Here is a 24,290-nt window from a genome sequence, read left to right as displayed (position 1 = left end):
ATTTCACTCTCAGTTCTGTCTGTGCAGGCTGATCATCATCATGGGTGTAGTAGCACTATATTATGAATTTCTACTTCGACGCTGCGACGGTGCTGGACAAGCTCGATGCGAAACAAGGGTCTATCAAAGGCGTTATTGCAACGTTACCTGAAAAGGACAGGAAACGAACTACTGCTCTGATCATAGAGACCCTGAAATGTAAGGCTCAGTTAAAGACTGCGAACTGCATTGATCGTCTGCGGCAGACAAAGCGGTTCTATCGGACGCCATAGATGCGGCGAGGCTTCTCAAGGAGGAGCACAAAATTACCTCAAAGAATTTCGCGTTAGTGCTCGTTCATGACCTCCTGCTGTCGGGCGGAATCCAAGCTGGTGATGGACCAGTGAAACAGGCAGTCTTGCGGCACAAGACAAGGCTACGCAGCGAATTCCAAAGAATCAAGATTAAAAGGGGTGTCAAGTCAACAACCGAGTTGGCACAAACAGATGATTCGAGGGCATGTACGGCCAAGTTCGGTGTCACTAATTCACCTAACCTCATGTTAACGCACCAGTGTTGATTCCTCGTTACGTCCGTGTTAACACCGCACGCTGGACGACGAAGGAAGCAATCAAGACTTTCATTTCCCGTGGATTCGTTTTAAGTGGACCTTTCGATTCAGAGTAAGCTGTCCTCAAACTTCATCCGAACTCGTATTGTTACCGCCGTCTTCAGCAAAGGGTTCTCTCAGGACGAGCATATACCCGACCTTCTTGCGTTCCCTGCGCAAATGCAGTTTGTCAATGATCCATTGTATCGCGAAGGCAAGATCATTCTCCAGGACAAAGCGTCGTGTTTCCCAGCCTATGTATTGGCACCACCTATCAGCGATGATAGTGTAGTGATCGATGCTACCGCTGCCCCGGGTAATAAAACCTCCCATCTTTGTGCGCTCATGGGGAACAGAGGGAAGGTAAGAACTATTGCGTTCTCCCTGCAAAATCGTAGTAATATCTGTGGACTGCCCCGTAGCTCTTTGCGTTTGAACGTGATCGGAAACGGTTCTCCACCCTGACGGCGATGTTGTCGAAGGCGCATTGCACCAATGTTGAAGCCATCAATGCGGACTTCTTGTCGATAACCCCGGAAGACCGGAAGTTCGATACAGTCACGCACATGTAAAACTCTACCCTTTTATCTTCCGATGATACTGATATCGTCCCAGTCTCCTTGACCCATCGTGTAGTGGTTCCGGTATTGTGAACCGACTTGACCATCTTCTAGAGGCAGGTGGGTTCAAGGTAGCCGAGTTCTTTACTGTTCAATGACTTACATTTACCAGGATCCGAGCGAAGTGGAGACATAGAGCGTCTAAACAAACTTGCTGCTTTCCAACTATCGATGATTAAACACGCCATGAAATGTTAGAATCCATTCGTCTCACGTCCTCGTCGGCATTCATTGATCTTTGAGTTGCACTTCAGTCCCGTCCGTTACCAGAATTGTTTATTCCACTTGCAGCGTGCATGCCGTAGAAAACGAACACGTTGTTAGTCGGGCTTTGACGTCGGAAGAGGCGGTAAAGGGGCAGTTCCAACTGGCATCACCTGGTGCAGTCCTACCGCTCTGGAAGAGGCGAGGGCTGCCAGAAGAAATGGATCATCCAGGTACCCCTCACGCATTTGCCGCCTGTACAAGAACGGGACTGATCTTCCGCATAGCACTCGCTAGTTCGCTGATACGATGTTCCCCGGGTGAGGATGCCACGAATGGTTTTTTTGTGAGCGTGTTCGTGAGGGGAAGTCACGAACACGGTGGACAACTCCACACAGCAGGTACAAAGAGAAAATCGACAGATTATGGTGAACGCATAGAGACGAGGAAGCGGAAGAAAAGAAAGAAGACCACTTCGTAGCCTATCTCCCACACGTATTAGACATGAGGGCAGTTCGCAATCATAAATAATCGATTATGATACGGTCAGGGCGTGAGCTACATCGTGTATGAGAACGTAAGGAAGAAACGAGGCTGCCAGTCATACCGAAGAGAATGTTGACAGTCAGCTGCTGCTGGAAACAAAGCCGTTCAGTCTCGAGTCCTGATCAGAAGTAAGTCTGTTAATCTTTGCTGCGGCAACGTGAGTGTGAACGGAAGAGAAGACGGCATCGGCGCTGTGATGAGCTGCTGGGTGAGAAAAACTGGAGGGCTTGCACGGACGTGAGTTCATTGAGCGCTACGGTGTGAATTCGGATTAATGAGATGGGGTACCGCTCTGCTGCTGAGAATACTGGTTTTGATAGTACTGAGCGTAGTTGGCGGAGGAGTAATCCTGCGGCTGTTGATAGTAAGCGTTACCCTGACTATAGCCGGGCTGAGCTCCCCACTGCTGGGAATTGGGTCCATAACCTCCCGCTGCGCCTCCATAGCCGCCATAGGGGGCTTGCGGCGGACGGTAACCGTTGTTCTGCGGGTTAGCGGGTACGCTGCTGCTTTGCCATACTTCAGGACGGCGCCAAGGGGGAATGTTCGAACCGCCCGCAGTGATGTCATGTCCTGCAGATCCTGCCCAGGGTGTCTTCCCGCTATCTCCCCCTAGCCCCTTGCCTCCCTCTCCAAGCTCTGCCATGAGGCTCGCGTACTCCGAGTCGAAACCGCCCTTCAACATCGGAGGCGGTGGAGCATGGACAGCATTGGGGTCCCTGTTGACAGTGCAATCACGGGCCATATGTCCAGCGCTTCCACATACGCGGCAGATGATGTTGGCAGTGAAGTTGCGTTGCTCCGGACAGTCATACTTGCGATGACCGACACCACCGCAGTTCTGGCAGATCTGATTCTCGTCATCGCGTAGGGTTCCGTTCAAAGCAGCCAGTTCGCGGAGCTGATTGCGCTTGTGGTCATTCTGACCCTCCGGAGTGGACGCAGCCTAGATCGAAGTTAGCATCAGGACCGACATGTTACCAGGACAACGAAGTAACGGACCGTTTCGATAACCTTGTTGATCAGCTTCACGCAAAGAGTAACCTTGTCGTCGGTGTCAGCAGTGACAAGGCAGTGAAGATCTTCCTCGGCGTCTTCTGCGTACTGTTCAGGTCTGGCCTTGCCTTCCTTTACACTTCCTTTCCCTCTGATACTAATCTTTGCGCCGCTATCTCTCTCCATCTTCTTCAGACTGTTGCCACGAGGACCAACGAGCAAACCGAAGAAGTTAATCTCGGGGAACTCTTTGACAGGAATGTAAACCTTCTCAGATGGACGCTGCGAGCGCTTTTGCTGGTGATATTCAACAGGAGGACGGAAGTTAGGATCATTTTTCATAGCACGATCGACGAGCTTGATACGTTCATCCTCTAGCTTCTTGCGGTAACGTACTTCCCGGGTGTTCGTACGGCGACCGTGTGCATCATATGTGGGAGGGGGAGATGGAGAACTGCGATGACAACGAATGAGAATGACTCGAAGCAGCGTACAAGTGTGCTCACCGTTCACGCTCTGGAGGAACGTAATCATTCAACCTCAACTTGCGATTGATCTCCTCCAAGCGAAGGTGGATCGCATAGTTGTCGAGGTGAGCTTGAGATACACCGTTGGCAGAGATAGCGGTAGGCAACCCGGGGATATCGGTCTTCGCATCGCCCCAACGACTGCGGCGTTTGCGGGGTGCATTTGGATCAGCTAGATGGAATGTCACAAGAGTTACAAAGAATAGACGTTAGTATATGGTCAGCGTCAGTAAATGAGTGCAAGTTGTGGATATATGCAAGCGAGATGTGTCACTCTGAACAATCTGCAGCAAGAGGATGGGTGAAGCAGACCCTAGGGTCAGTCCTGCGTTGCAACTCTGTACTTACCTGATGCGTTAGTATTAACAGGAGACTCTCCGCGGTCATGTCTACTGGAATCTCTGTCATTTTGCGGAGTGGGGCGAGGATAAGCTGAAGGAGATGGCTGTGCAAGCTGCGGTGGTGCGGTCTCCTCCACTGGGGCAGGACCGAAGCGACGACGATTACCCAGAGGCGCTGTTATACATGGATCAGCAATCGTATGACAAAAATCTCCCAAGGAGTACTCACTTTCGTTCGTACCACTCACTTCGCGGGTCGCGGGTCTCCACATTTTTACGAAAACAAGAAAGAGGTCGGAGGCAAGAAGGATGTCGTGCGAAAAGCAGAGTTGATGACAAATCTTGAATTTTGTCAGATTCAAACTCCGCATGCTGCTCCGCTTGAAGCGTAGGCTCTTTGTGGCGGCACGAATTGCGACTCAGTCAAGTCTACTTCCACAAACCTCCGTCTCCATCAGCTTTGTGGTGACTTTCAGTCCTTTCTGGCTCAAGCGTGTTCACTGTCGTATCTATTTTGATCTCGGGTAGTGTTCTATGGCTAAACGGGCAGCAGAAGGTACGTCCAGGGTTGATGATGCTGACTCAAGACCTTGGAACATTTCCAACTTTCATATTCAGGTTCTGCAGAATCCTCGTATTCCTCTAAACGATCGAAGAAGACTGCAGATAACGAGGAATACATCAACGTCGACGATGACGACTCCACAGACCAGCAGTCTTACGCAGACACATCCCTAGTTCCTCGCGGCGCTACCATAAACTTCAGCGCGTTGACGCGTAAGCTTGCGCAGGCACGGAGAGCAAAGGAGACTATAGACGTGCAGGATGGCTCTACACTCAGCGCACATCGTCGGCAGCAGGATAATCTAGTGTCTCACCTCTTTATGGACCAAGATTTCTCGTGGCTCCACCTGAAGCCTGACCATGCCTCGCGCCCACTCTGGATCAGTCCGGAAGATGGGCATATCATCCTTGAAGCCTTCTCCCCAATAGCTGAACAAGCACAGGACTTCCTTGTCGCGATCAGCGAGCCTGTTAGCAGGTATGTATGTCGACTTGGCTACGTAGATATACCGCTGGATGAATATCACCAGACCCGCGTTCATACACGAGTACAAGCTCACGTCGTACTCCCTCTATGCCGCTGTATCTGTCGGTCTGCAGACGGAAGATATAATAGAAGTTCGTGCGCCTTGCGCCTTTGTTCATTTAGTGTGAATCACTGATTAATGAGTTCATGGAAAGGTTCTAAACCGTCTATCGAAGGTCAGTGATTGGTGTGGCACATTTCTTGCGAAATCTCATGGCGCAAAAGGTTCCTGTGCCCGAGAGTATAGTGTCGTTCATTCGCGAGCGTACGTTGTCGTACGGAAAAGTCAAGCTTGTGTTGAAACACAATAAGTATTACGTGGAATCGAGTCATCCCGAGACTCTGCAGGTGCTCCTCAAGGATAAGATCATACGAGAGGCTCGCGTCCACACTCAGCCGACGGACAACAGCATTAAAGCCGCAACCTTTACCACCTCAAAAGCTCCTGTTAGGGGTAACCTTGTCATTCCAGGAACTAAAGAGGCAGAGAAAAGGAAAGAAGAAGCTGCTAATGGCAAGGGTGGACCCACCGCTGGCCCATCTAACACGGCAGATGCAGAGCTTTTCACTTCGGTTGTGGGTGTCGACGGTGGTAAGTGGCCAGTTTGGTGCCCGGTTATTGGTATGTCGCTAATGTGTGGTATATCGATTTAGATGAGGTGGATGAGGACGATGACAATGTCCATGCCTTTGAGATCGACGACGCCAAGATTGATGTGAGTTGGTTTGAATTGCCGCTGTGCCTGATTTTTCTATCACATCCCTCTTTTAGGACGTCAAGAAGCGGTGCAATGAGCTCGAATATCCCATGCTCGAGGAGTACGACTTCCGGAATGACACCGTAAATGCCAACCTTGATATTGACCTTAAGCCCTCGACCGTCATCCGACCCTACCAAGAGACTAGCTTGAGCAAGATGTTTGGTAACGGGTGAGCCTCACCGAAGCTAAGGGGGGTTTACTACTGAAGTTCTTCCAGACGTGCACGTTCCGGTATTATTGTACTCCCTTGCGGCGCAGGCAAGACGCTCGTGGGTATCACCGCCGCGTGTACAATTAAGAAGTCATGTCTCGTTCTTTGCACCTCTTCGTGAGTACTCCGGATCAAAGATGTCGTTGTGCCAACCGATATATTCTCGACATTTCATCATCTGACAGAGTGTCGGTCATGCAATGGAAACAACAATTTATGCAATGGTCAAATGTAACAGACCGCCAGATTGCAGTGTTCACGGCGGATCAGAAGGAGAAGGTAAGGCATAAAGCGGCCCGTTCAATCATCGTCGACGTCTGAAATTCGGATTCAGTTCGCTGGAGACAGTGGCATCGTCGTATCGACCTATTCTATGGTGGCGAATACTCACAACAGGTCACACGAGTCCAAGAAGATGATGGAATTCCTGACTTCGAGGGAGTGGGGCTTCATCCTTCTTGACGAAGTCCACGTTGTTCCTGCCGCTATGTTCCGTCGAGTCGTTACCACCGTTAAGGCGCATTCGAAGCTAGGGCTGACAGGTAAGTGACTTCTAGTATGCTGGCGGCGATTGCGATGCGATAAAATTGCCCTCTAGCCACACTAGTCCGTGAGGATGACAAGATTGCGGACCTTAATTACATGATAGGCCCGAAGCTGTACGAGGCGAACTGGATGGATCTCGCGGCGAAGGGGCATATCGCCAACGTGCAGGTATGTTGATCCTTGTTCCCCAGACGGTGCCTCGCCTGATGGCGTCTCCGACTAGTGCGCCGAGGTATGGTGCCCAATGACCCCAGAGTTCTATCGTGAATACCTGCGCGAGCAGTCGCGCAAGCGGATGCTGCTGTACTGCATGAACCCGCGCAAATTCCAGGCATGCCAGTTTCTGATCAAGTACCACGAAGACCGTGGGGATAAGATCATTGTATTCTCCGACAATGTGTTCGCACTGGAGGTACGGTTATTTCGGATCCAACTCGTCCGGTCTCTCACTAATTCATTCAAGGCGTATGCAAAGAAGCTTGGGAAGCTGTACATCCACGGCGGCACTGGTCAGGTGGAGCGCATGCGTATTCTCCAGTGGTTCCAACACAGCCCTGACGTGAACACCATCTTCCTGTCGAAGGTGATCCTCTTTTTCCCGTAATATTTCGCATGCCATTTACGGCTTCGTGCAGGTTGGAGACACGTCAATTGATCTGCCAGAAGCTACCTGCTTGATCCAAATATCCTCCCATTTCGGCTCTCGTAGGCAGGAGGCACAGAGGCTGGGTATGCAATCCGCAATATTTTTCCTAGCGGTGGTACACACTCACCTTGCTGCTGCAGGGCGTATCCTCCGTGCCAAACGACGTAATGATGAGGGCTTCAACGCTTTCTTCTACTCGCTAGTGTCGAAGGACACGCAAGAGATGTTTTACAGTACGAAGCGGCAGCAATTTCTGATCGATCAGGGTTACGCCTTTAAGGTGATCACACACCTTGACGGCCTGGAAAACCTCCCGGACCTCGTCTACAAGTCGCGGGACGAGCAGATCGAACTCTTGTCATCGGTGCTGCTTGCCAACGAGAGTGAGGCTGACCTGGGATCGGATATTCGTGCAGGCGAGGGCGACCTTGCGGGCACCGTCACGTCGAAGGACTTTGGCTTACCCACCAAATTCCCCGCGGTGCAGCGGACCTCGGGCTCTCTCACCGCTCTGAGCGGTGCACAGCACATGTCATACGTCGAGCAGAACAAGTCGGCGAACAAGAAACTCGCCAGGGAGGTTGCGCCTCGACACAAATTGTTCGCGAAGCGGGACAAGGACCTTGCGACCGCGAGGAAAGAAGCGCGGGCGGCCGCAAGAGCGGCCCAATCATGATACCATCTCCATAACATCCGTAGCTGTATTTCTATGTAGAGCGTGTTATACTTTACCTGTTGTTTTTATCCATCGATGACGGGAGTAATGACCATGCAGAACGGAGGAGCACGTACCGGTGGAGGGCTAGGCCGGGCAACGGCATCAACAACGTGAAGGGCTCTCGTAAACCAGCAGCACCCTCGTTCACGGTCTCTCCCGCAGGTGGAATCCCGCGCGGTGCACCGTGGTGCAAGGAGTGGTGTCTTTCGCTCGAGGCGTCGATTTTTGACGTGAATTGGATATGCGAGGCATGTAGGCTTTTTTGGCAACCGTACTGAATGGCGACCGTACGCGTACCCTGAGATCCCCGCCACGCGTGCACCGAGCAGCAGCACATCGCACGGATCTTTTGCTGATCCGCTGGTGTCCATGCGAGCTGAACGTGTTCTGTAGCGGCTACGTTGGAGACCCTATGGTATTGCCAACGGCGACTGTTACATAAATTATGTATTGTGCGGCTCAAGTGAATGAACCAACTTGGTACAATGAGATTAGATAAGATCGCTTACGCGCGGATCTCAGGCACGATGCACAATGGCAGGCACGGCATCGCCAAGAAGCTTATCTGGAAACCCACAGGAATGCGATGACCGTGGTGAATGAGGGCTGTACGTGAGTTGGCGCGCGGAGACGCAAGAAGGAAAGAAGTGAGGTGGAATCGGTTTGCGCAGCGACTGCGCTGGGTTCGACGTGGACGAGGGAATTTGGAGGCGATTTCCGAACAGAAATGAGATAGCTGAGCGTGAGCTGACAGAATCACACTTGCAGGGGAAGCTAAATAAAGTTCGGCGGGGACTGTTCACATCCGGCCGGTGCCTGGAGACGACTGGGAGCATGAACCGGACGTGCCGGGCAGCCCGCGGAGGATGCGCGGGGACGCTGCGGAGAGGGCGGTGTCGGGAAGAGGTGCGCCGAGCGTGGTCCGGGACGATGAACGAGGGATCTCGAGCGAGCTAGGCAGAAAAGAAGCCGGCGGCACCTCGATTCGGGACGTCACATGGTGGGACCAGGAAGTAAGAAAGAGGAAGTTCGGTGGATGGATCCGTGAGGAGAAATTTGCGAGCGTGGTAGAGATGGAAGGGGGGAAGGAGAGAAGGTGGCGACAGAGGAGTCGGGAGAGAGAGGAGGCAGTGTCCCAGCGTCGGGAGAGAGCTGACGGCAAACTGACGGTGAGAAGGTGCGTCCGAGACCGGGTCGTGGCCAGGCTGCACCGCGTACTCTTGATCGACGCGCCAAACAACAGATTCGATACCTGCTTGTCGCGGCGCGTCTATATGTCACATGCATTCTTCATAGCAACTCCCTTCATCCCTCTCTTTCTTTCTTTCTCTCCATCTCCAGCTGTCTCCGCCCTCTCCCTGTTCATGTCGTCCAAACGCGGTCGCAAACGGAACGACAATCTCCCTCCAAACCGCGCACGCGATGTCCAGAGAGCGTTCCGCGCTCGTCGCGCTGCCCATCTCGAGGTCAGCCTTCCGTTCCGCAAATTTTTCCTCCGACGCCACCCAACCGCTCACCCCTTCTTTCTACAGGCATTGGAACAGAGAGTGGCTGAGCTGGAGGATGAGAATAATGCATTGCGAGCTGCTCTCAACCTCCCGCCGGCGAACAGGGCTCCGTTGGGCAAAGGTCCTACCGGAAAGGACAAACCGAAATCCCATATCCCCGGCCTTCAAACGTCGCAATCGTCCACCTCGTCCCTGCCACCCATCTCCGCGCTGCCGCATATATCTCCTACCATCTCCAACACCCGCACCGACTCACCATCCTCCGCCTCCGACACTAGAACACAGTCGCTTTCTCCGACCGTGGTCGGTGCTACCCTCGCACAGGCCAACCAGTCTGTTGTGCCCACATTGGAGTCCGCGAACTGGCCGGAGTCCATGTTTATGGAGAAAGACCAGCCGGAAGCGTCGACGTCGACGTCCTCCGGGTACGCTATGCCCTCGGTCGTGTCTGCCTCGTCCTCCTACCCGCCTTCCACGTCCAGACAGACATTCCCGGAGATGTATCTGCAATCTGTCACCCAAAATTACCCGCATACAGCAGATAGGCCCATGGGCACCGAAACTTACTCCTCACATTTCACCACCGTGCGCGATGAGCGGCGGACGTTTCCGTATTCGCAAGCTGCATTTCCTCCTCATGCCCCCCCGATGCATTCGCAGTCCCCACATCTACCCCCCGTGTCGTCCGCTATGGCCCCGCAGGGCGGGAGTCTATCAATTCCATCGCCTCTATCATACACACACAGACGATCGATTACCGAGCCCCAGGGGTATCGGAACATGCTGCCGCAGATGCGGCAGGCGCCGCCTCCGCCAATACGCCTGCCGTCGCCCTCCATGTTGCCGCAGTCGAATGCGCCAAATTCCGTCTACGACGCGCGCAAAAATGATCGGATGCACTGATTTTTGAACAAGTATATTTCTGTCCGTCGCATTTTGTTGTCATCCACCAGTTATCGAAGGACCGTCGTATCTTGGAGACATGTTGTATCGCTACTCAAAGTCCGGTCCCGTGCTGCAGCCGCTATCCCCGCACCTGTACAGCTGCTATCTACTAACGTCTCAGTACTTCGGGTCTATATAATCCCCGCAATACACTCAGGAGCGACAACTCCGAGTTGTGCCCGTAGCGCCGATAATACTGTCGCCTCAGTCTGTACGCAGAAGAATACGAGTTACAACGAATGTACCGATGCGGCTGCTCCCATGGACGAATGCGCGCCCCGGGATTTGCCTCGCCTGTGGCAACGGGAAGACGTCGACATGTGAGAATCTCATCTCCGTCCGTCGCAGGGCATTTCTCGCGTAATGATGCATGCATTACGAGCTCTCGTACGGTCAACCGGAGTCAGCAGTGCTATCGACATTCAAAGGGACTCTAAATAAACGCTCGGCAGCGCTGGTATCATACATGAATAAGGTGCTCTAGGCGCGGAAGCAGCGGTCGTTTCAGTCTATTATACTCACTATCGACTCCGTGCGGTGGAAAAGAAGGGTCGAGCACGGCACCCACTGCGGCGAAGCCCCGAAATGACCGAGACACCCTTCCGAGAGACTGAGCGTACATTCTAAGACCCCCACGCACGTCGTCCGTGGGCGAAAGCGAGCTGGAGTGATCTGGGGTAGCGACGCGGGGCTGGGTGGCGCGATGCAATCAGCGCTGCAAGCGAGTGTAGTGACAGAGAACGTACATAAAGCTTCGAGAGATCCGGACATTAAATAAATTAAGTTGATCGTGTCGTGTCTTGTCCACTCATAGTTTGCACCAGTCCACGCGACCCTCTGACCCGTATTTTTCTTCGAGCCATTTGTTTGCTTTCTTGAAGTGGCCGTTGCCAAAGAAACCTCTGCTGGCGCTCAAAGGCGATGGGTGCTGCGAGAATATGTGCACGGTCAGTATGCATCCATCACTCAGGGCCGGTACTGGAACGGACGGGGGTGCAGGCACTCACCGCGCTGCTCAAAATGAGGTGTCTCTTCTGCAGAAAGTGCGAAACGACATCAGCAGCGGCGTCTACAGGGTGTTCCGAGAGGATCCGGGCCTACCTTATCCAGCTTCGCTACTCGTTTCGCGGCCCAGGCCCCCCAGGCCAGAAAGACGATGCCTCGACCGCGCCCGCCCGTGCCAGACGAGAGATTAGCGCCGCCGTATCTGTCTACGACGTCGACCACTCGGTCTGTGAATTCCTCCCAGCCCTTATTGGAGTGAGACCCCGCCTCGCCGGCCTTGACCGTCAGGCAGGTGTTCAGTAGAAGGACACCGTTCTCCGCCCACGCCGTGAGATTCCTGTGCAGGGGCGGGCACGCGTCCGTCAGTGGCGCTGTTGTCGGCAATAGAAGGGAACACGCTCACCCATGCTTGGGAGGCTCAAACTCAGGATACTCGGACCTGATTTCTGTATAGATCTTTACGACGCAAGGGCATCAGCGCGCATGCTCGTCGAGAAGGGTGCGAGGAGGCAGGATGACTCACGTTTCGCAGAGAAGGAGGTATACCGACTCCCTGGGGAACTGAGAAGCAGAGCCCTATGGAGATTGAGTGTGGTTTCAGGAAGTCTGAAGTTAGGTATTCGCCGTACCGTGCGCTTGACCAGGGCCGTGATAGGGATCTTGGCCAATGATGACAACCTTTACGCGACCCAGAGGTGTCAAGTTGGACCAGGAATAGATGTTTCTCGCTGGGAAGGTTTAATTTTGTGACGTCGTTAGGCGCCGCAGAACTCACGGGCGGGGTATACTTTCAATGACTTGGCACTGTCATTTGGGCCCTTGACGCCCGCGTCGGAAAGGAATCGCTTAAGCTGGAGGAAGTAGGGCTTTCTGATCTCGTCCTTGAGCATCTTCAACCTATGAAGACCGATAAGCCCACGCGGTGGGGCACGGGTGACGCGGAGGGTGGAAAGGTTACTTGCCAGCTCTTGCCCAGTGTCTCACATTCGAGAGAAAGAAGGGTCTTTTCTTCATCTGACAGCGTGTCCTGGTACGCGGACAGTGAGAACGGAATGGAGTTGAGGGATTTGGCCGAGCCGGAGCTTGAGTTGGACATGGAGCCGACGCTAGAGGCGGTGCTTGAGCTGGCGAGTTTAATCTTCTTTGAAGCGGGGCCCGCGGTGGCCGAGGCAGTGGAGAACATGTCCATGAGAGTGAGCTGTCGCTTCAAGGTCGCTGGGGCGGAGGACTTGGCTTCGCCGATGGTGACTTTAGTGGCCACCGTGACAGCGGCGTCGGTAGAACCGACCTCCGCCTTGGGGCTGTCCTGCTTCTCTGTCTTTTTGAAGACAGCGTCGGAAGCATCGAGGTCCTCGAGATAAACGACGCGTCCTGTGCCACTCATAGCCCGTGAGAGAGAGCGAATTTCCAAGAAAGAGGAAGAAGAGTGAGTTGGAGAATGAGCGCGCGACGCGACGCGTCGCCTGATCGTGCGCACGCCACGTGGTACCATGCCGCGATCCCGCTCGTTTGCCCATTCAGACTGAGCCTGTTTGCATGGAAGATGCCACTCAACGCTGATTATACACGAAATGAAGAGAATCTCTCTGCAATCGATCTCGTTGGTGCGTGAACTCAGTAAGCAGAAACAGCGCAGACTGTAAGTATTTCCGAGTCTTCCGGAGCCGCATCATAGTCTGGTGTCACGTGCACCACTCACTTAGTCTGGGATAATAGAAAAAGAAAAAGAAAATCGCAGGTTAAGAGAGACAGTGTGACAACGTCGACACCTGATTTGCTGTCATGCATGGTCAGTCCTAGCTATATATCGATATCGGTCAGTGCAGCCTCATGAGTCAAATTTCCGAGTGTATTTTCTTTTTCTTAAGAGGGCACTTAACTGACTTAAATGGACTTACGGTCCTTATTTAAGGACGTAAGGACAAAACACAAGGCGCATTCCACCTTTTTTCCTGGGGAAAAACCTGGGGAAAACGACAAAATAAGTCTCCGGGAAATATCCAGGAAAAACTGTGAGAAAACAATAGTGTAAATCCTGGGGAAAAACCGTGACCCAGAAAAGCAAAGATTTCTCGGACCGCATACCTCTTCATCAGCAAAAGTCAACTCTTGCTTACCCAAATTATTCCCTTGATCGAGGAAATTTTAAGGAGATCCTCATTATTATTCTTCCTTATTCACCTTAATTGGCCAAATAAGGAGGCAGACCTCCTTAATCAAGGCAATAAGGGAGCTAACCAAGAGTTGACTTTTCCTGATGTTGCAGAAATCCCGATTTGGAAACAAAGGTTTTTTCTCCAAGAAATCTGTTGCTTTTTCTGGGTCATGGTTTTTCCCCAGGATTTACACTATTGTTTTCTCACATTTTTTCCCTGATATTTCCCGGAGACTTACTTTGTCGTTTTCCCCAGGTTTTTCCCCAGGAAAAAAGGTGGAATGCGCCTTGTGAAAAGGCTTAAGCCATATTCCCTGAGTGTCTGAAATTGGACTTATTGAAACTTATTTGAACACTTATGGCCTTAAGTAAGAGTTACCAGACCGAAAAGTCTAAATAAGTCCCCAAGAAAAAGTTGGGTTTTCCTTGTGGCCTTCTTGTTGCCGATGGCTCTTCCGCAGGGAAGGTCCCCCCGAAGCCGTGCAGAGCACCTCCTGGATGCAATTTCCGATCTGGCAAGAATTTATTTGAAAGATAGAGTGAATAAGTTAAGGATAAGTGCTTCTGCTTCTAAGTGACTTATCCACAAGTTATTGTAGGAATAACAAACTTATTGGAAAGTTATGTCTACTTCATGATATGTTTCAAATATTTTTAGCATAGGCTGTCTCAGATTACTGAAGACTCTATGTTTACAATGAATTCACAATAAATGTGAGCAGCTTATTGAATGATGCACCCAGTGCCTGCTCTGCCGTTGCTGCACGGAAGTCAGGAACAACGAGCAAATTATTTTCTGCAACATTGCGGTTCGGCATTTTCCGAACGAAATCGTGCTAATACTACGCTCAGTTTAAGGGCGCCAGTACCAGACGTTGTAATCCTGTCCTCACCACTCAAAAAGGGTTGTCTGCCAGACATCTCCTGGAAATAAGCAGACTCGACTGATACTCTGCTTTAACCTCAGGATATCCAGTACGCACAATACTAGGCTGCGTGCGACCCCTGCATAGCAGACTACTCTCTGCGCAATCACCGAGAGGTGGTTCCCATGCCAAGTTGCCATTCTTCTAATAACGCCTATCACGCTGCCTCGCTCACCTTCCTCCCCGTCACCACCGCCTTCAGCCAAACAGGCTCCCGGGCGCAGTGATGCCTCCAGAAAAGCCCAGGTTACCGCCCGGCGCCAGTCAGGTACGCCTTTGCTAGCATCCAAATCTCAACAGGAGTGGAGCTCAAGCTACCAGGCGGGGTCCTCTGGGTAAGCGCGTTCCCGTTATATTCGTGCCTCGTTAGCATGACGTGAATTGCTGCAGTTCCGAGTCTGACACGAGCACGGACGACGACGACACGGACGATGGCCGTCAAGAGTTGCGAGGCAGGCCTGTCTCTCCGAGTTTTATCGTGAACGGCAAGAGATATATCGATAGTGCTGGACTGCCCTCTAAGCGATCACCGAGTGCTCGTCCTATACCCCCGCGCCGCGGCTCGAGCCCGAGCAGCGCGGTCAAGCTGCACGGGCGCAGGACATTCACTCGTTCACGTTCTCCGGCGATGCTGCCTCCAACTGGCGCTGGTGCGAACGGCCATACCCTTCCGCATCGGACGGCGTCACCATCACTTTTCTCTCGTCCTAAACATAACTCTGTCAACATCTCTCAGCTTCGCACACTACTACCCAGCACGTTGTGCATCAATATACGACTTCCATTTTCTACAACGCAATGGAGAGCATCGGTGGACGTCCGTCAATTACTCGAGAATTTCCTCCTCATGGGTTCCCTGGCATATGCCTCGGTCAAGATTGAGAGTCGCGCGGGCGACGCGCTCTCTCCCGACATGTGGATATCAATAGGTACGACAGCGTCGTAGTCAACGTCCTTTGTCTCTCACGTCTGGCTGCAGAACTTGCACTACTCACAATCGCATCACTTATTTATTATTTGTTAACTCGGGTCTCATGGGTAAAAGTAACACCATCTTCTGGTACTGTAGCTACTTCTCCTCAGGCCGAGCGGCCTGCATCTCCTCGTCTAACGGACCGTGAGAGCAGGCGCCAAGCAGCCGCTTTAGTTAATAATGCATTCAAGACCGGACCATTTGGGTTTATATGGATGACCGTGCCGAAAAACTATCGGTGCGTCACCATACCATCCGCGGTTGTCGAATCGTACCAACGCGTGTCTTCCTGCAGAGATTCGGCTGACGATGGTATGATCACTGCGGTGTCGATTGGGCCGCTTGTTGCGTCTGCACTGTTGTACTTGTCACTACAAGCTGCTTCCACCTCTCCTCCCACAGACCCGCTTCCGCCGATGTGGCGCATAGAACCGCCGAAGCTCTTGCACCATCCCGAGCATCCTCTCTCCTCCCTAGACGCTCTCATCCTCTCTCGCCGGAGCGTGGTCAGTCAGGCGACGTTCTGCTCGACTATCCTTTTTGTCCATGTGTGCGCGTCGTGGATGACCGAGGCGCGTCACCGGCGCAAGGTACAAGTGCCTGACGGCGAGGTAAGCTCTGTTCCCCGAAGGGAGAGCCTGAGGACGTATTTGTATACCCTCTTTACGTGCTCAGTGACCTTGTGGATCCTATGTGTGCGCATCGCGCTGTCGGAGATGAAATTAGGGATATGGCAGAGTAGGCTTTACCACTTTGAGCGTCGTAGTGCATCACTGAGATTGGGTTTGGTTGCAGATATGACTTATCTCGAGGTCGTCGTAAGCTCGATGTTCTTCCAGTTTTCTCTGTACGTCTCGCTCCGCGTCGCGCACCACGGGCTCACCCTCGGAGAGCTGGGCCTCATCTGCTTCGGTGCAACGGTGTTGTTCATGGAGATGATGAATATTACCATCGCCCGAGTGTGTCCTCTTTTTGAGTTCGATTCTCGGAGTTCTAATGCCGTTGTAGATATGGCCGATCACCACTCCGTTCATTAAGACGTACCGGCTCCCGACCCCGCTCCTGCTCTTCCAGATTGCGCTGATACCCGGATCGCTCCTCGTGGGCTTCCTCCTCTCTCCGCTCCTCTATCTCTCCCGCCACATCGCGCAGCGCCCCGTGCGCCGCCTGCGATATCCGGAGCAAAAGCAGCAACACCGCCGGTTGCTCGCGTTGAGTTTCTACCTCGGGACCGTGCTCATCGTCGGTGGACTGCTAGGCTTGTGGACGCGATGGTGCCTGGGAAATCGCGATCCCTGGCTATGGGTTCTCTTCTGGGTCCTCGAAGGCAGAAAGAAGTGGAGTCGGCCCGCGTTGCTGGCGTACTGGGCGGCGTTGGTGAGTGTTAGTGTCGCTGGATGGAACAGGCAACTGGCGCGGTCGCGACGGTATCGGCCCCGGAACGTCATGAGCAGCACGGGGGAATTTCTACTCGCACACCATAGTTCGCTGGATACTGGACGCGGGGCGAGCAACGCGGGGGAGCTCAGCGATCTGAGCGCCCCGCCGACGCCGACGGTGGAGTCGGCTGGGCCACTGGGGCTGAGCTTCCCGAACCTGCCCAATGGGGCGAACATGTCGAACTTCGGGACAGACCTGATGGACGCGGCGGACAAGCACGTGCCGCTGCTGAAGCTGAACGCGCGGCGCAAGTTCTTTCACGCGCTCGCGGTAGTGATGTTTCTGCCCGGGGTGGCGGTCGACGTGCGTACCTGATGGAGTGATCGTCGCGCGCGCTCACGGCACTGAATTTACAGCCGGCCTTCATGCACTTGTCGTTCAGCGCGGCGTTCGCGCTGTTCGTGTTCGCGGAGTACGTGCGCTACTATGCGCTGTACCCGTTCGGCGCATCGGTGCACCTGTTCATGAACGAGTTCCTGGACCAGAAGGACAGCGGTACGGCGATCCTGAGCCACTTTTACCTGCTGGTCGGGTGTGCGAGCTCGGTGTGGTTCGAGGGGTGAGCTTCGCGCCGACTTGTCCATTGACCGTGCTGACGTCACCTGTAGACGATCGCAGTTACTCCAATATACCGGGATCCTGGTATTGGGCGTGGGGGACGCATTGGTAAATACGTTTGTGCTCTTTTCATGCGATTGCTGCTGATGCTTGGCGGCAGGCTTCCATCGTAGGCAAACGACTCGGTCTGCATCGCTGGCTGGCGACATGCCCGAAGACGGTGGAAGGGAGCGCTGCGTTCGCGGCGTCGATAGTCGCGTGTGCGTGGCTTCTGCGGGTATGTGGGTACACGGAGAACTTTTCGGTACGTCGGCAGCCGACCTGTGGAGTGGAACGGGCTGACTCACTCGCCGCTTCTTTGCAGGTACTGCGGTACGCGGTGGTGACGATCTTGTCAGGCGCGCTGGAAGCGTTCTCGATGCAGAACGACAATGTCGTGCTACCGGTGTATATGTGGGCGATGCTTGTATTCGGGGATGTGTAGATCTTCGTAAATAGCGAATTATTGATTACTAGGAAACCCGAATGGGAGAGGAGTGTGTCGGAGTTTGGAAGTACTAGTGACGTCCTGGAGAGCCTGGATCAAGGCCGCATTGCCTGCAGACCAGGTGCAGTACATAGTACTCCACGGCCCTGTTTACAGATGTCCTTCTCCTCTATCCATCTCTCTTCGTCCAACCTGCTCATTGTTGAACTCGTGCGCGACGTCTAGCTGTTGATCACGCCGTGCCCATCGTGCAGGCCGATTCATGGACAATCTATCCGAGCTGCCCCGTCTGCAGTCTGACCCGCTCTCCCGCTCTCTCTCCTCTCTCGCGAGCGACACCCCCCTCGTGCTCTCTGCACACGCCGCACACGCCGCACCGCATATCGTTCTCCCGCGCCTCACCCTCCCCCAGAAAGGTACACGTCCCCCGAGACGGCCTTCGACCGCCTCCTCGGCGGAGGAGAAGCTCATCCGTCTCCCGTCCGCTCACGCTAGCTCTGGCCTCTCCACCACCTCCGGAACACCCGCCTCGACCGCGGGCTCCGCCAGCATTATATCCGACGATGGGGAGGCGTCCATGCAGCACACGAATCGATGGCCCCACGCTGCCGTAGCCAGCCTCCGTGCAGAGCCATCGCGCCTCTCCAGCTCAGGCGAGTCCTTCCGTGTCCCTCTACGTCCGTTGCAACTCACCCTCCGCGACCGACAGCAGACGTGCTCCCCTCGCCGTTTGACCTGTCTCCCGCGGACGAGCAGCTGTCCCAGAGCATGACCGTGCCCGAACCGCAGGACGTCGACGTCGACTATGACTGGGCGACCTTCGTCAACGCGTACGCGCTCGGTAGGTGGGACCCGCTCCGCACCCCGCATCCGCCCCGATCCCATCTCCAGCCGCCCAACCTCGCCCGCCCGTCCCACGCCGTGTCAGACGACACTCTTGCTGATCAGTCCGAGACGATATTCGACTCTCCCGTGATGGAGTCCGAGGTTTGGCAGACGCCCATGTCGACGTGCGGCTCGTCCTTCGCCGTCGACCTTGGTCCGCCTCCAGGCCTCGACCCCGCTGTCATGACCATATCGCTGCCCTCACCCTTTGTCCCAGGCACGGAGGTAGGTAAGCTCGAGAGGCAGCCCAACATCCCACTAAACTTGCCTCCCTTTCCTCACCGTCTACGCAATTCCTTCACTGATCTGCGCTCCTCGGCAAACTCACAATCCATGTCGCCAGAGTCGAATCGGCCCTTCAGCATTCCCTCTACTGACGCGACAACCGCGGCTGCGGCCATTCGGTGGGCCGCTGCACGCGTCTCCGTGGCCCCTCTCGCGCTCCCGTCGCCGGAGCACGAACTGACCGACCCGATGCGGGGGGTGACTGCTACAATACCGGGATCCCATCCACCCGATATATATCCGGACTCGCTACCCAACACGCCCGGCGTCTCCCGCAAGACCCGGTTGAGCAGCTTCTGGCAGGGCACCCAGGACGTCGACGACCGCAGGGCGCTTCCAACTATCGAGGCGAGCCCACCCGTACCCGCAGAGGAACCTTCAGCAGAGGTAAAGACTGCGACGCTGCCCGTAGCTGGCTCACTCGTCCCGCCCGCCACTGCTCCCGTGCGGGTTGTTGTCGATCGGCCGGATGTCGATTACTTTGGGAACGCGGAACCGTCCAGGGCGGAGAATATGCTGGGGCGTGTGGAGCCGGAGCGACGGACATCGGCGCCCCCGTTGTTCGACCGTGAGCCAGCGACGGTCCCTGCCCTCCCGCGCAAGATATGCCTGACGCGGCAGACGTCCGCACCGCTGCCCACGTCGTCGCTGTACGAGCGCCGGTTGCGGTCGGCTCGCCCGCTATCGGAGTCGTCCGTGCCGACACTCTTGGGCAGAGCGGCGAAGGAGGAGAATATGTTCTGTGAGCTGGGTTTTCTGGCGCCCCCGAACCCGCCCGATGAGTTGGAACGCAGAAGAGCGCTTTACAAGTGGGTCCTCTCAGAGAGCTATCTCCGTGAAGCTTTCTTACGTATCTGTCATGTCGATGAAGATTCAACATATGGAACACGGGCCGCGACATGAACTTCGATCGGATAGCGCACCTTGTGAAACTGGTCTTCAATCCGAAAATTGTCACTATAGCACTCGTTGACGGGACTGATGAGTGAGTCGTCTTAAATGACGTGAAAATCCGTTAATGTGGAACGTATTGCAGATTCCTCAAATCTGAGTGTCAGTCGGTTTCTTCTCGTGACCTAACGACGCGGACCTTTGACCGTGTCACAAATTAGCTGGCATTGGTACCTCCATTATTCCAAGGATACGCTCGTTTGATGCCCATGCGATCTTACAACGGTCAGTAGAGTAGAGATATTGATCCTTGGGCCGAGGCTTACGAGCTTGGTTAGGGACGATGAGCCCACCGTTGTCCTCGATGCTCGGGACGATTGGCGTTTCGCAAAAAACGTGAGTTGTGTTGCATAGCTCAACTAGGTAATATCCAGTAACTCGGTATTCTCAGCCGTTCGTCACTGGTCACCCACACATACGGTTCTACGCGGGCTGTCCACTTCGCACCCAAGACGGCTTCAACATCGGCACGTGCGTGTAAATCTGTTTTGTCAGAAGAGTGTGTCTGAAAAGTCACGGCAGTCTCTCCATCATCGATGATACCCCTCGTCGCGAGTTCAGTCCCCGTCAGCGACATACGTTGAAGGAGTTTGCGGTACGTTGGACTCGGTTGAGTGCAAGATTTCGTGTTCATATTTTTCGTAGCAAATTGCTATGCGAGAACTGGAGCTGTGGCGTGATAAGGTATGTTTTACGCCTGTCATCACTCTGGTATTCTTTTTAGTCGATTATTGGTGCAGATCCAGCTTCGTATACGAGATCGAATACAGAACTCGGTGGGTTATCATTCTTTATCCCAGGAGTGTCTCATGAGACTATGATCACAGATGGAACAATTTACGCGAGAGTGCCTCGAAGTAGACAAGGAAGTCGACAACGAGAAGGTTATGAGCTTGTCCGTCGGCACCTCCATGGAACAAGTGTACGAGCGTGCCGCGAAGCTAGTCAAGAGGACGTTAGATGTCGAAGGAGCCATCGTCCTAGATGTGTCTCATGTTGACGTAGTGGAGACAATGGGCGCGGAATGCACCATGTCTATTACGCTGCACGACGCCGATGCGCACGCGGGGGCAACGACCAAGTTGCTTAGTAGCCAGGAGTATACGCGGCTAGCGGAGTTTTTTGAGAAAAACCCTGATGGCAAGATCTGTGAGGGCGTCGTCCCGGCGACACTCCGTCCGTTCCTACCGACGCGCATCCAGTACGCACTCAGTAAGCTTTCCTGTGTGTGCAGAACGTGTAGGCTCGGATTTAAGCTGTTCCTCTTACAGCTGTCCCTATATTTAACGTCGACAAGCGGCCGTTCGCGCTGCTGTGCGCATACAGCACGGGGGAACGCACGACACCTTTCGTGAGAACGTCTGATCCTATTTCGGTAGAACTGATGTAACACTTGTTTGTGCAGTTGGAGGGCCACGAACTGTCGTATCTTCGAGCAATAGGTACGTCTTTTTGGACTCAATGGTGGTAGCTTCCTCGACAGTGATACAGGCGTCATCATCCTGTCCGCCGTGCTCAAGCGTAGGATGATCCTTGCGGACAAGGCGAAGAGTCTGTTCATCTCCAAGTGTGTCCGTTCTCCCTAGTATGAAACACGGGTTTTTGAACGCTTGTCAACCCAGCATCTCGCATGAGTTGCGGACACCTCTGCATGGAGTGGGTCCATCATGCGCATTTCTTCTCCGAATATTGAGTCATGACGTACCTAGATTCTGGCCTCTGCCGAGTTGCTATCGGAGACGCGGTTAGGCCACAGCCAGGCATCCTTTTTGCAAACAGTACAAGCGTGCGGGACGTCCTTGGTGGAGACAGTGAACCACGTGCTAGACTTCACCAAGCTGAGCGGTAACGCGAAATCTGGTGGCGTCGAAAACGTGATACACCTCAGCAAGTGAGCTTAATTATTTATTGATCAGGTTGCCGTGCGCTCATTTGAATGGTAGGGTTGATCTCATGCAGTTAGTCGAAGAAGCTACGGAAGGATGCTGGATCGGGCACCGCGCTAGGATGTTCACCTCCGAGATTGGCAGTGTTTATTCACCCCCGATGCAAGATCAGAAGCTCGCCGTTGCACTTCCGGCACCCGAGAAGCATGTGGAGACTGTCGTAGATGTGGGACACAGCGAGAATGTGTGTTGTACCCAGTATCGTGTGCGTTATAAATATTCATCTACTGAACATCTATGCAGGGTTGGACCTTGCGGTGCGAGAAGGCCGGCATACGCAGGGTGTTGATGAACGTGTTTGGGAACAGCCTCAAGTTTACTTCCGTATGCCCATTGGTTGCGCCGTGGTTTGTAGTACTGACTGTTACTGTTTCACAAAGGACGGCTACGTTCACGTAATGCTCCGACAGTTTCCTGATGGCCCTAGGAACAAGGTCAGGATAGAGCTCTCTGTTATTGACACTGGGAAGGTACGCCTGGGCAGCGGTTTTTATCGGTTCTCGTGTGAGATTGACATTGCATTTCAGGGCATCAGCCAGAGTTTCCTCAAAGTAACTACGACTCCATCTTCCATCTTACTGTGTTCCTCATTGTGTCCCACAGAACCAACTCTTTCACCCGTTCTCGCAAGAGAATCCTCTACAGACGGGAACGGGTTTGGGCCTGGCTATTGTCAATAGCATCGTGTGCTCTCCAGGTGTCAATGGCAAAGTTGACGTATGGAGTACAGAAGGCGTTGGAACGGAAATCAAGATCACTTTTACCGCAGAAGCGATAGAAGACGAGGAAGTCTCCTCCAGCGATGCCGAATTTGCGAAGCTCTACGACCATCTCCAGCGGCCCAGGATTTCGTTACTGGGCTTTGACGATCCACACAGAGGAGTCCAGCTGTTACGCGACGTCGTGTCAACATATCTCATTTCACGATGGGGTATCCAGCTTGCAGATGGATCTGACCGAGGAGAGATTGTTATTGTGAACGAGGATATCACTCCAGTGACTCAAGCAATCACGAACAGGGATGCTAGCCGACCGTTCATCATTTTCTCATCTTTCCGCGGTGACTTGCGACTCATGTCAATCGTCAACGATTACGAAGCTATTGGTGGATTCGCACGGGTAATATACAAGCCTGTTGGACCTGGTCGGATATGCTCTGTGCTTAGGCTGTGTCTACATGTTCTGAATATTGGAAGGGAGTCACGTTCCAAGTCAACTCTGCTACATCAAAGCCAGTCTTCTCCTTCACTGCCTCCTGGAACGTTCGAACTCGGCGAGAGTGGCACCCATCCCAGCGCATTCGCCCGTCGTTTTTCGGAAGAGCGCGGTCTGAAGCTTGCTGCATCTGGTACTGCATCTGGACGACCTTCTTTGGGTCCTCGTGCCGTGACAGCGCATCCGTTGTCTAGTTATTCACGAGTGACTTCCACCTCGGATCAGGACGAGTTGGAGCCAGAGCCTGCGGAGTCGTTATCTGGCCCTGAGAGTCCAGTTCGGCGAACTATTTCTGTCGGCACAGGAGGGACTCTGCTTAAGTCTTCCGTAGGCACAGTTGCGTCTAATGGTTTGGTCCGAGTTTTGGTTGTGGAAGACAACAGCATCCTACGGAATCTGCTGTGAGCTCTGTTCCTTTCTCATACTCGGTTCGGGTTGACGTTGATGATGATAACCTTTGAAGCGTCAAGTGGCTTACCAGCAAGGTAAATTCGGCATCCTTGTTGGCTTGCTGGTTCTCACCCAATGCAGGGTTATCACTGCAGAGAAGCAGTAGATGGACAGGAGGGCGTCAACGTCTTCGAATCAGGAGGACAATTTGAGTAAGTGTGTTTGAAATACCAAGTGCATCGCCTAGACCTCCTTTCCTTGTCCAGCGTTGTCCTTGTTGACCTGTCCATGCCGGTCCTTGACGGTAAGATCATTTCCGTGAAATCAAACCCATCTCTTATTTGGTACCGCAGGTATTGGTGCGACTACTCGGATGCGAGATATCGAATCTGCACGATTGTCTCGCGAAGACATGCAGCAAAATACCCTCAGCCACTCGAAACCCGCTCGAATACTGGCGCTGACTGGAATGTCTTCGCTAGATGACAAGCGCCGAGCATTCGACGCCGGAGTGGACGGCTAGTGCGTATTCAGCTCATTATTTTCCGCGCACGTTTTGACAGAATCCTTTCAGTCTTGTAAAACCGGTCGCATTCAAAACTTTGGATGTAATGTTCCATAAACTTGGCATTTCATGATCATACAAGTACACATTTCATGCCGCATCGCTTTTTCCTACATATCTGTACTCCTCAAGATCTTCACGCTATCGTGCGCTCGTCGTTCACCCACTCATTCTTGATTTCATTCATCATGCACATCCTCACGGACAATATCTTTCGAGTTCTGCCAGTGGGGCGTTGTAAACTATTACCGCCGCCCATAA

The 24,290-nt window shown here is 53.5% G+C and overlaps 7 protein-coding genes across 7 annotated transcripts; 5 read left to right on the top strand and 2 right to left on the bottom strand.

Moving 5' to 3' along the window:
* Nucleotides 1–62: 62 nt before the first annotated feature.
* Nucleotides 63–1,894, top strand: SCP_1300810 (25S rRNA (cytosine-C(5))-methyltransferase rcm1; the record flags this gene model as incomplete). Its single annotated transcript, XM_027763378.1, has 9 exons — nt 63–198; nt 246–500; nt 554–662; nt 715–952; nt 1,012–1,157; nt 1,205–1,269; nt 1,322–1,402; nt 1,464–1,646; nt 1,701–1,894. 9 exons carry the CDS (start codon nt 63–65, stop codon nt 1,892–1,894), a joined length of 1,407 nt encoding a protein of 468 aa, XP_027619179.1.
* A 336-nt stretch (nt 1,895–2,230) lies between these two features.
* On the bottom strand, nt 2,231–4,095 carry SCP_1300800 (Branchpoint-bridging protein; the record flags this gene model as incomplete). Its single annotated transcript, XM_027763377.1, has 5 exons — nt 2,231–2,905; nt 2,962–3,409; nt 3,462–3,654; nt 3,831–3,998; nt 4,053–4,095. 5 exons carry the CDS (start codon nt 4,093–4,095, stop codon nt 2,231–2,233), a joined length of 1,527 nt encoding a protein of 508 aa, XP_027619178.1.
* A 262-nt stretch (nt 4,096–4,357) lies between these two features.
* SCP_1300790 (Probable DNA repair helicase) lies at nt 4,358–7,753 on the top strand (the record flags this gene model as incomplete). Its single annotated transcript, XM_027763376.1, has 15 exons — nt 4,358–4,379; nt 4,442–4,865; nt 4,918–5,005; nt 5,069–5,089; nt 5,139–5,505; nt 5,568–5,629; nt 5,686–5,843; nt 5,892–6,002; nt 6,071–6,164; nt 6,220–6,427; nt 6,484–6,599; nt 6,655–6,843; nt 6,895–7,014; nt 7,067–7,160; nt 7,218–7,753. The coding sequence occupies 15 exons, from the start codon at nt 4,358–4,360 to the stop codon at nt 7,751–7,753; spliced, it is 2,610 nt and encodes an 869-aa protein (XP_027619177.1).
* A 908-nt stretch (nt 7,754–8,661) lies between these two features.
* SCP_1300780 (hypothetical protein) lies at nt 8,662–10,206 on the top strand (the record flags this gene model as incomplete). The annotated part of the gene is made up of 3 exons (XM_027763375.1): nt 8,662–8,972; nt 9,039–9,261; nt 9,328–10,206. The coding sequence occupies 3 exons, from the start codon at nt 8,662–8,664 to the stop codon at nt 10,204–10,206; spliced, it is 1,413 nt and encodes a 470-aa protein (XP_027619176.1).
* An 850-nt stretch (nt 10,207–11,056) lies between these two features.
* SCP_1300770 (Uracil-DNA glycosylase) lies at nt 11,057–12,637 on the bottom strand (the record flags this gene model as incomplete). The annotated part of the gene is made up of 8 exons (XM_027763374.1): nt 11,057–11,176; nt 11,256–11,282; nt 11,350–11,590; nt 11,657–11,709; nt 11,777–11,829; nt 11,883–11,981; nt 12,029–12,150; nt 12,216–12,637. The coding sequence occupies 8 exons, from the start codon at nt 12,635–12,637 to the stop codon at nt 11,057–11,059; spliced, it is 1,137 nt and encodes a 378-aa protein (XP_027619175.1).
* A 1,923-nt stretch (nt 12,638–14,560) lies between these two features.
* Nucleotides 14,561–17,789, top strand: SCP_1300760 (hypothetical protein; the record flags this gene model as incomplete). The annotated part of the gene is made up of 11 exons (XM_027763373.1): nt 14,561–14,602; nt 14,656–14,669; nt 14,725–15,263; nt 15,314–15,545; nt 15,603–16,045; nt 16,103–16,266; nt 16,316–17,050; nt 17,104–17,306; nt 17,356–17,413; nt 17,466–17,609; nt 17,670–17,789. The coding sequence occupies 11 exons, from the start codon at nt 14,561–14,563 to the stop codon at nt 17,787–17,789; spliced, it is 2,694 nt and encodes an 897-aa protein (XP_027619174.1).
* A 265-nt stretch (nt 17,790–18,054) lies between these two features.
* Nucleotides 18,055–24,102, top strand: SCP_1300750 (Peroxide stress-activated histidine kinase mak2; the record flags this gene model as incomplete). The annotated part of the gene is made up of 26 exons (XM_027763372.1): nt 18,055–18,445; nt 18,502–19,771; nt 19,834–19,947; nt 19,999–20,015; nt 20,075–20,138; nt 20,192–20,249; nt 20,305–20,384; nt 20,436–20,508; nt 20,559–20,597; nt 20,654–20,689; nt 20,741–21,125; nt 21,185–21,264; nt 21,319–21,355; nt 21,405–21,480; nt 21,536–21,569; nt 21,623–21,804; nt 21,857–22,043; nt 22,103–22,183; nt 22,240–22,329; nt 22,387–22,410; nt 22,463–23,475; nt 23,538–23,559; nt 23,606–23,676; nt 23,731–23,768; nt 23,818–23,986; nt 24,039–24,102. 26 exons carry the CDS (start codon nt 18,055–18,057, stop codon nt 24,100–24,102), a joined length of 4,695 nt encoding a protein of 1,564 aa, XP_027619173.1.
* Between the last annotated feature and the right edge of the window lie 188 nt (nt 24,103–24,290).

The sequence above is a fragment of the Sparassis crispa genome (genome assembly GCF_003851025.1).
Source record: "Sparassis crispa DNA, contig_000012F, whole genome shotgun sequence".
NCBI lineage: Eukaryota > Fungi > Basidiomycota > Agaricomycetes > Polyporales > Sparassidaceae > Sparassis > Sparassis crispa.
Note: the sequence above shows the minus strand (reverse complement) of the source record. Positions and strands in the feature narration are given on the sequence as shown.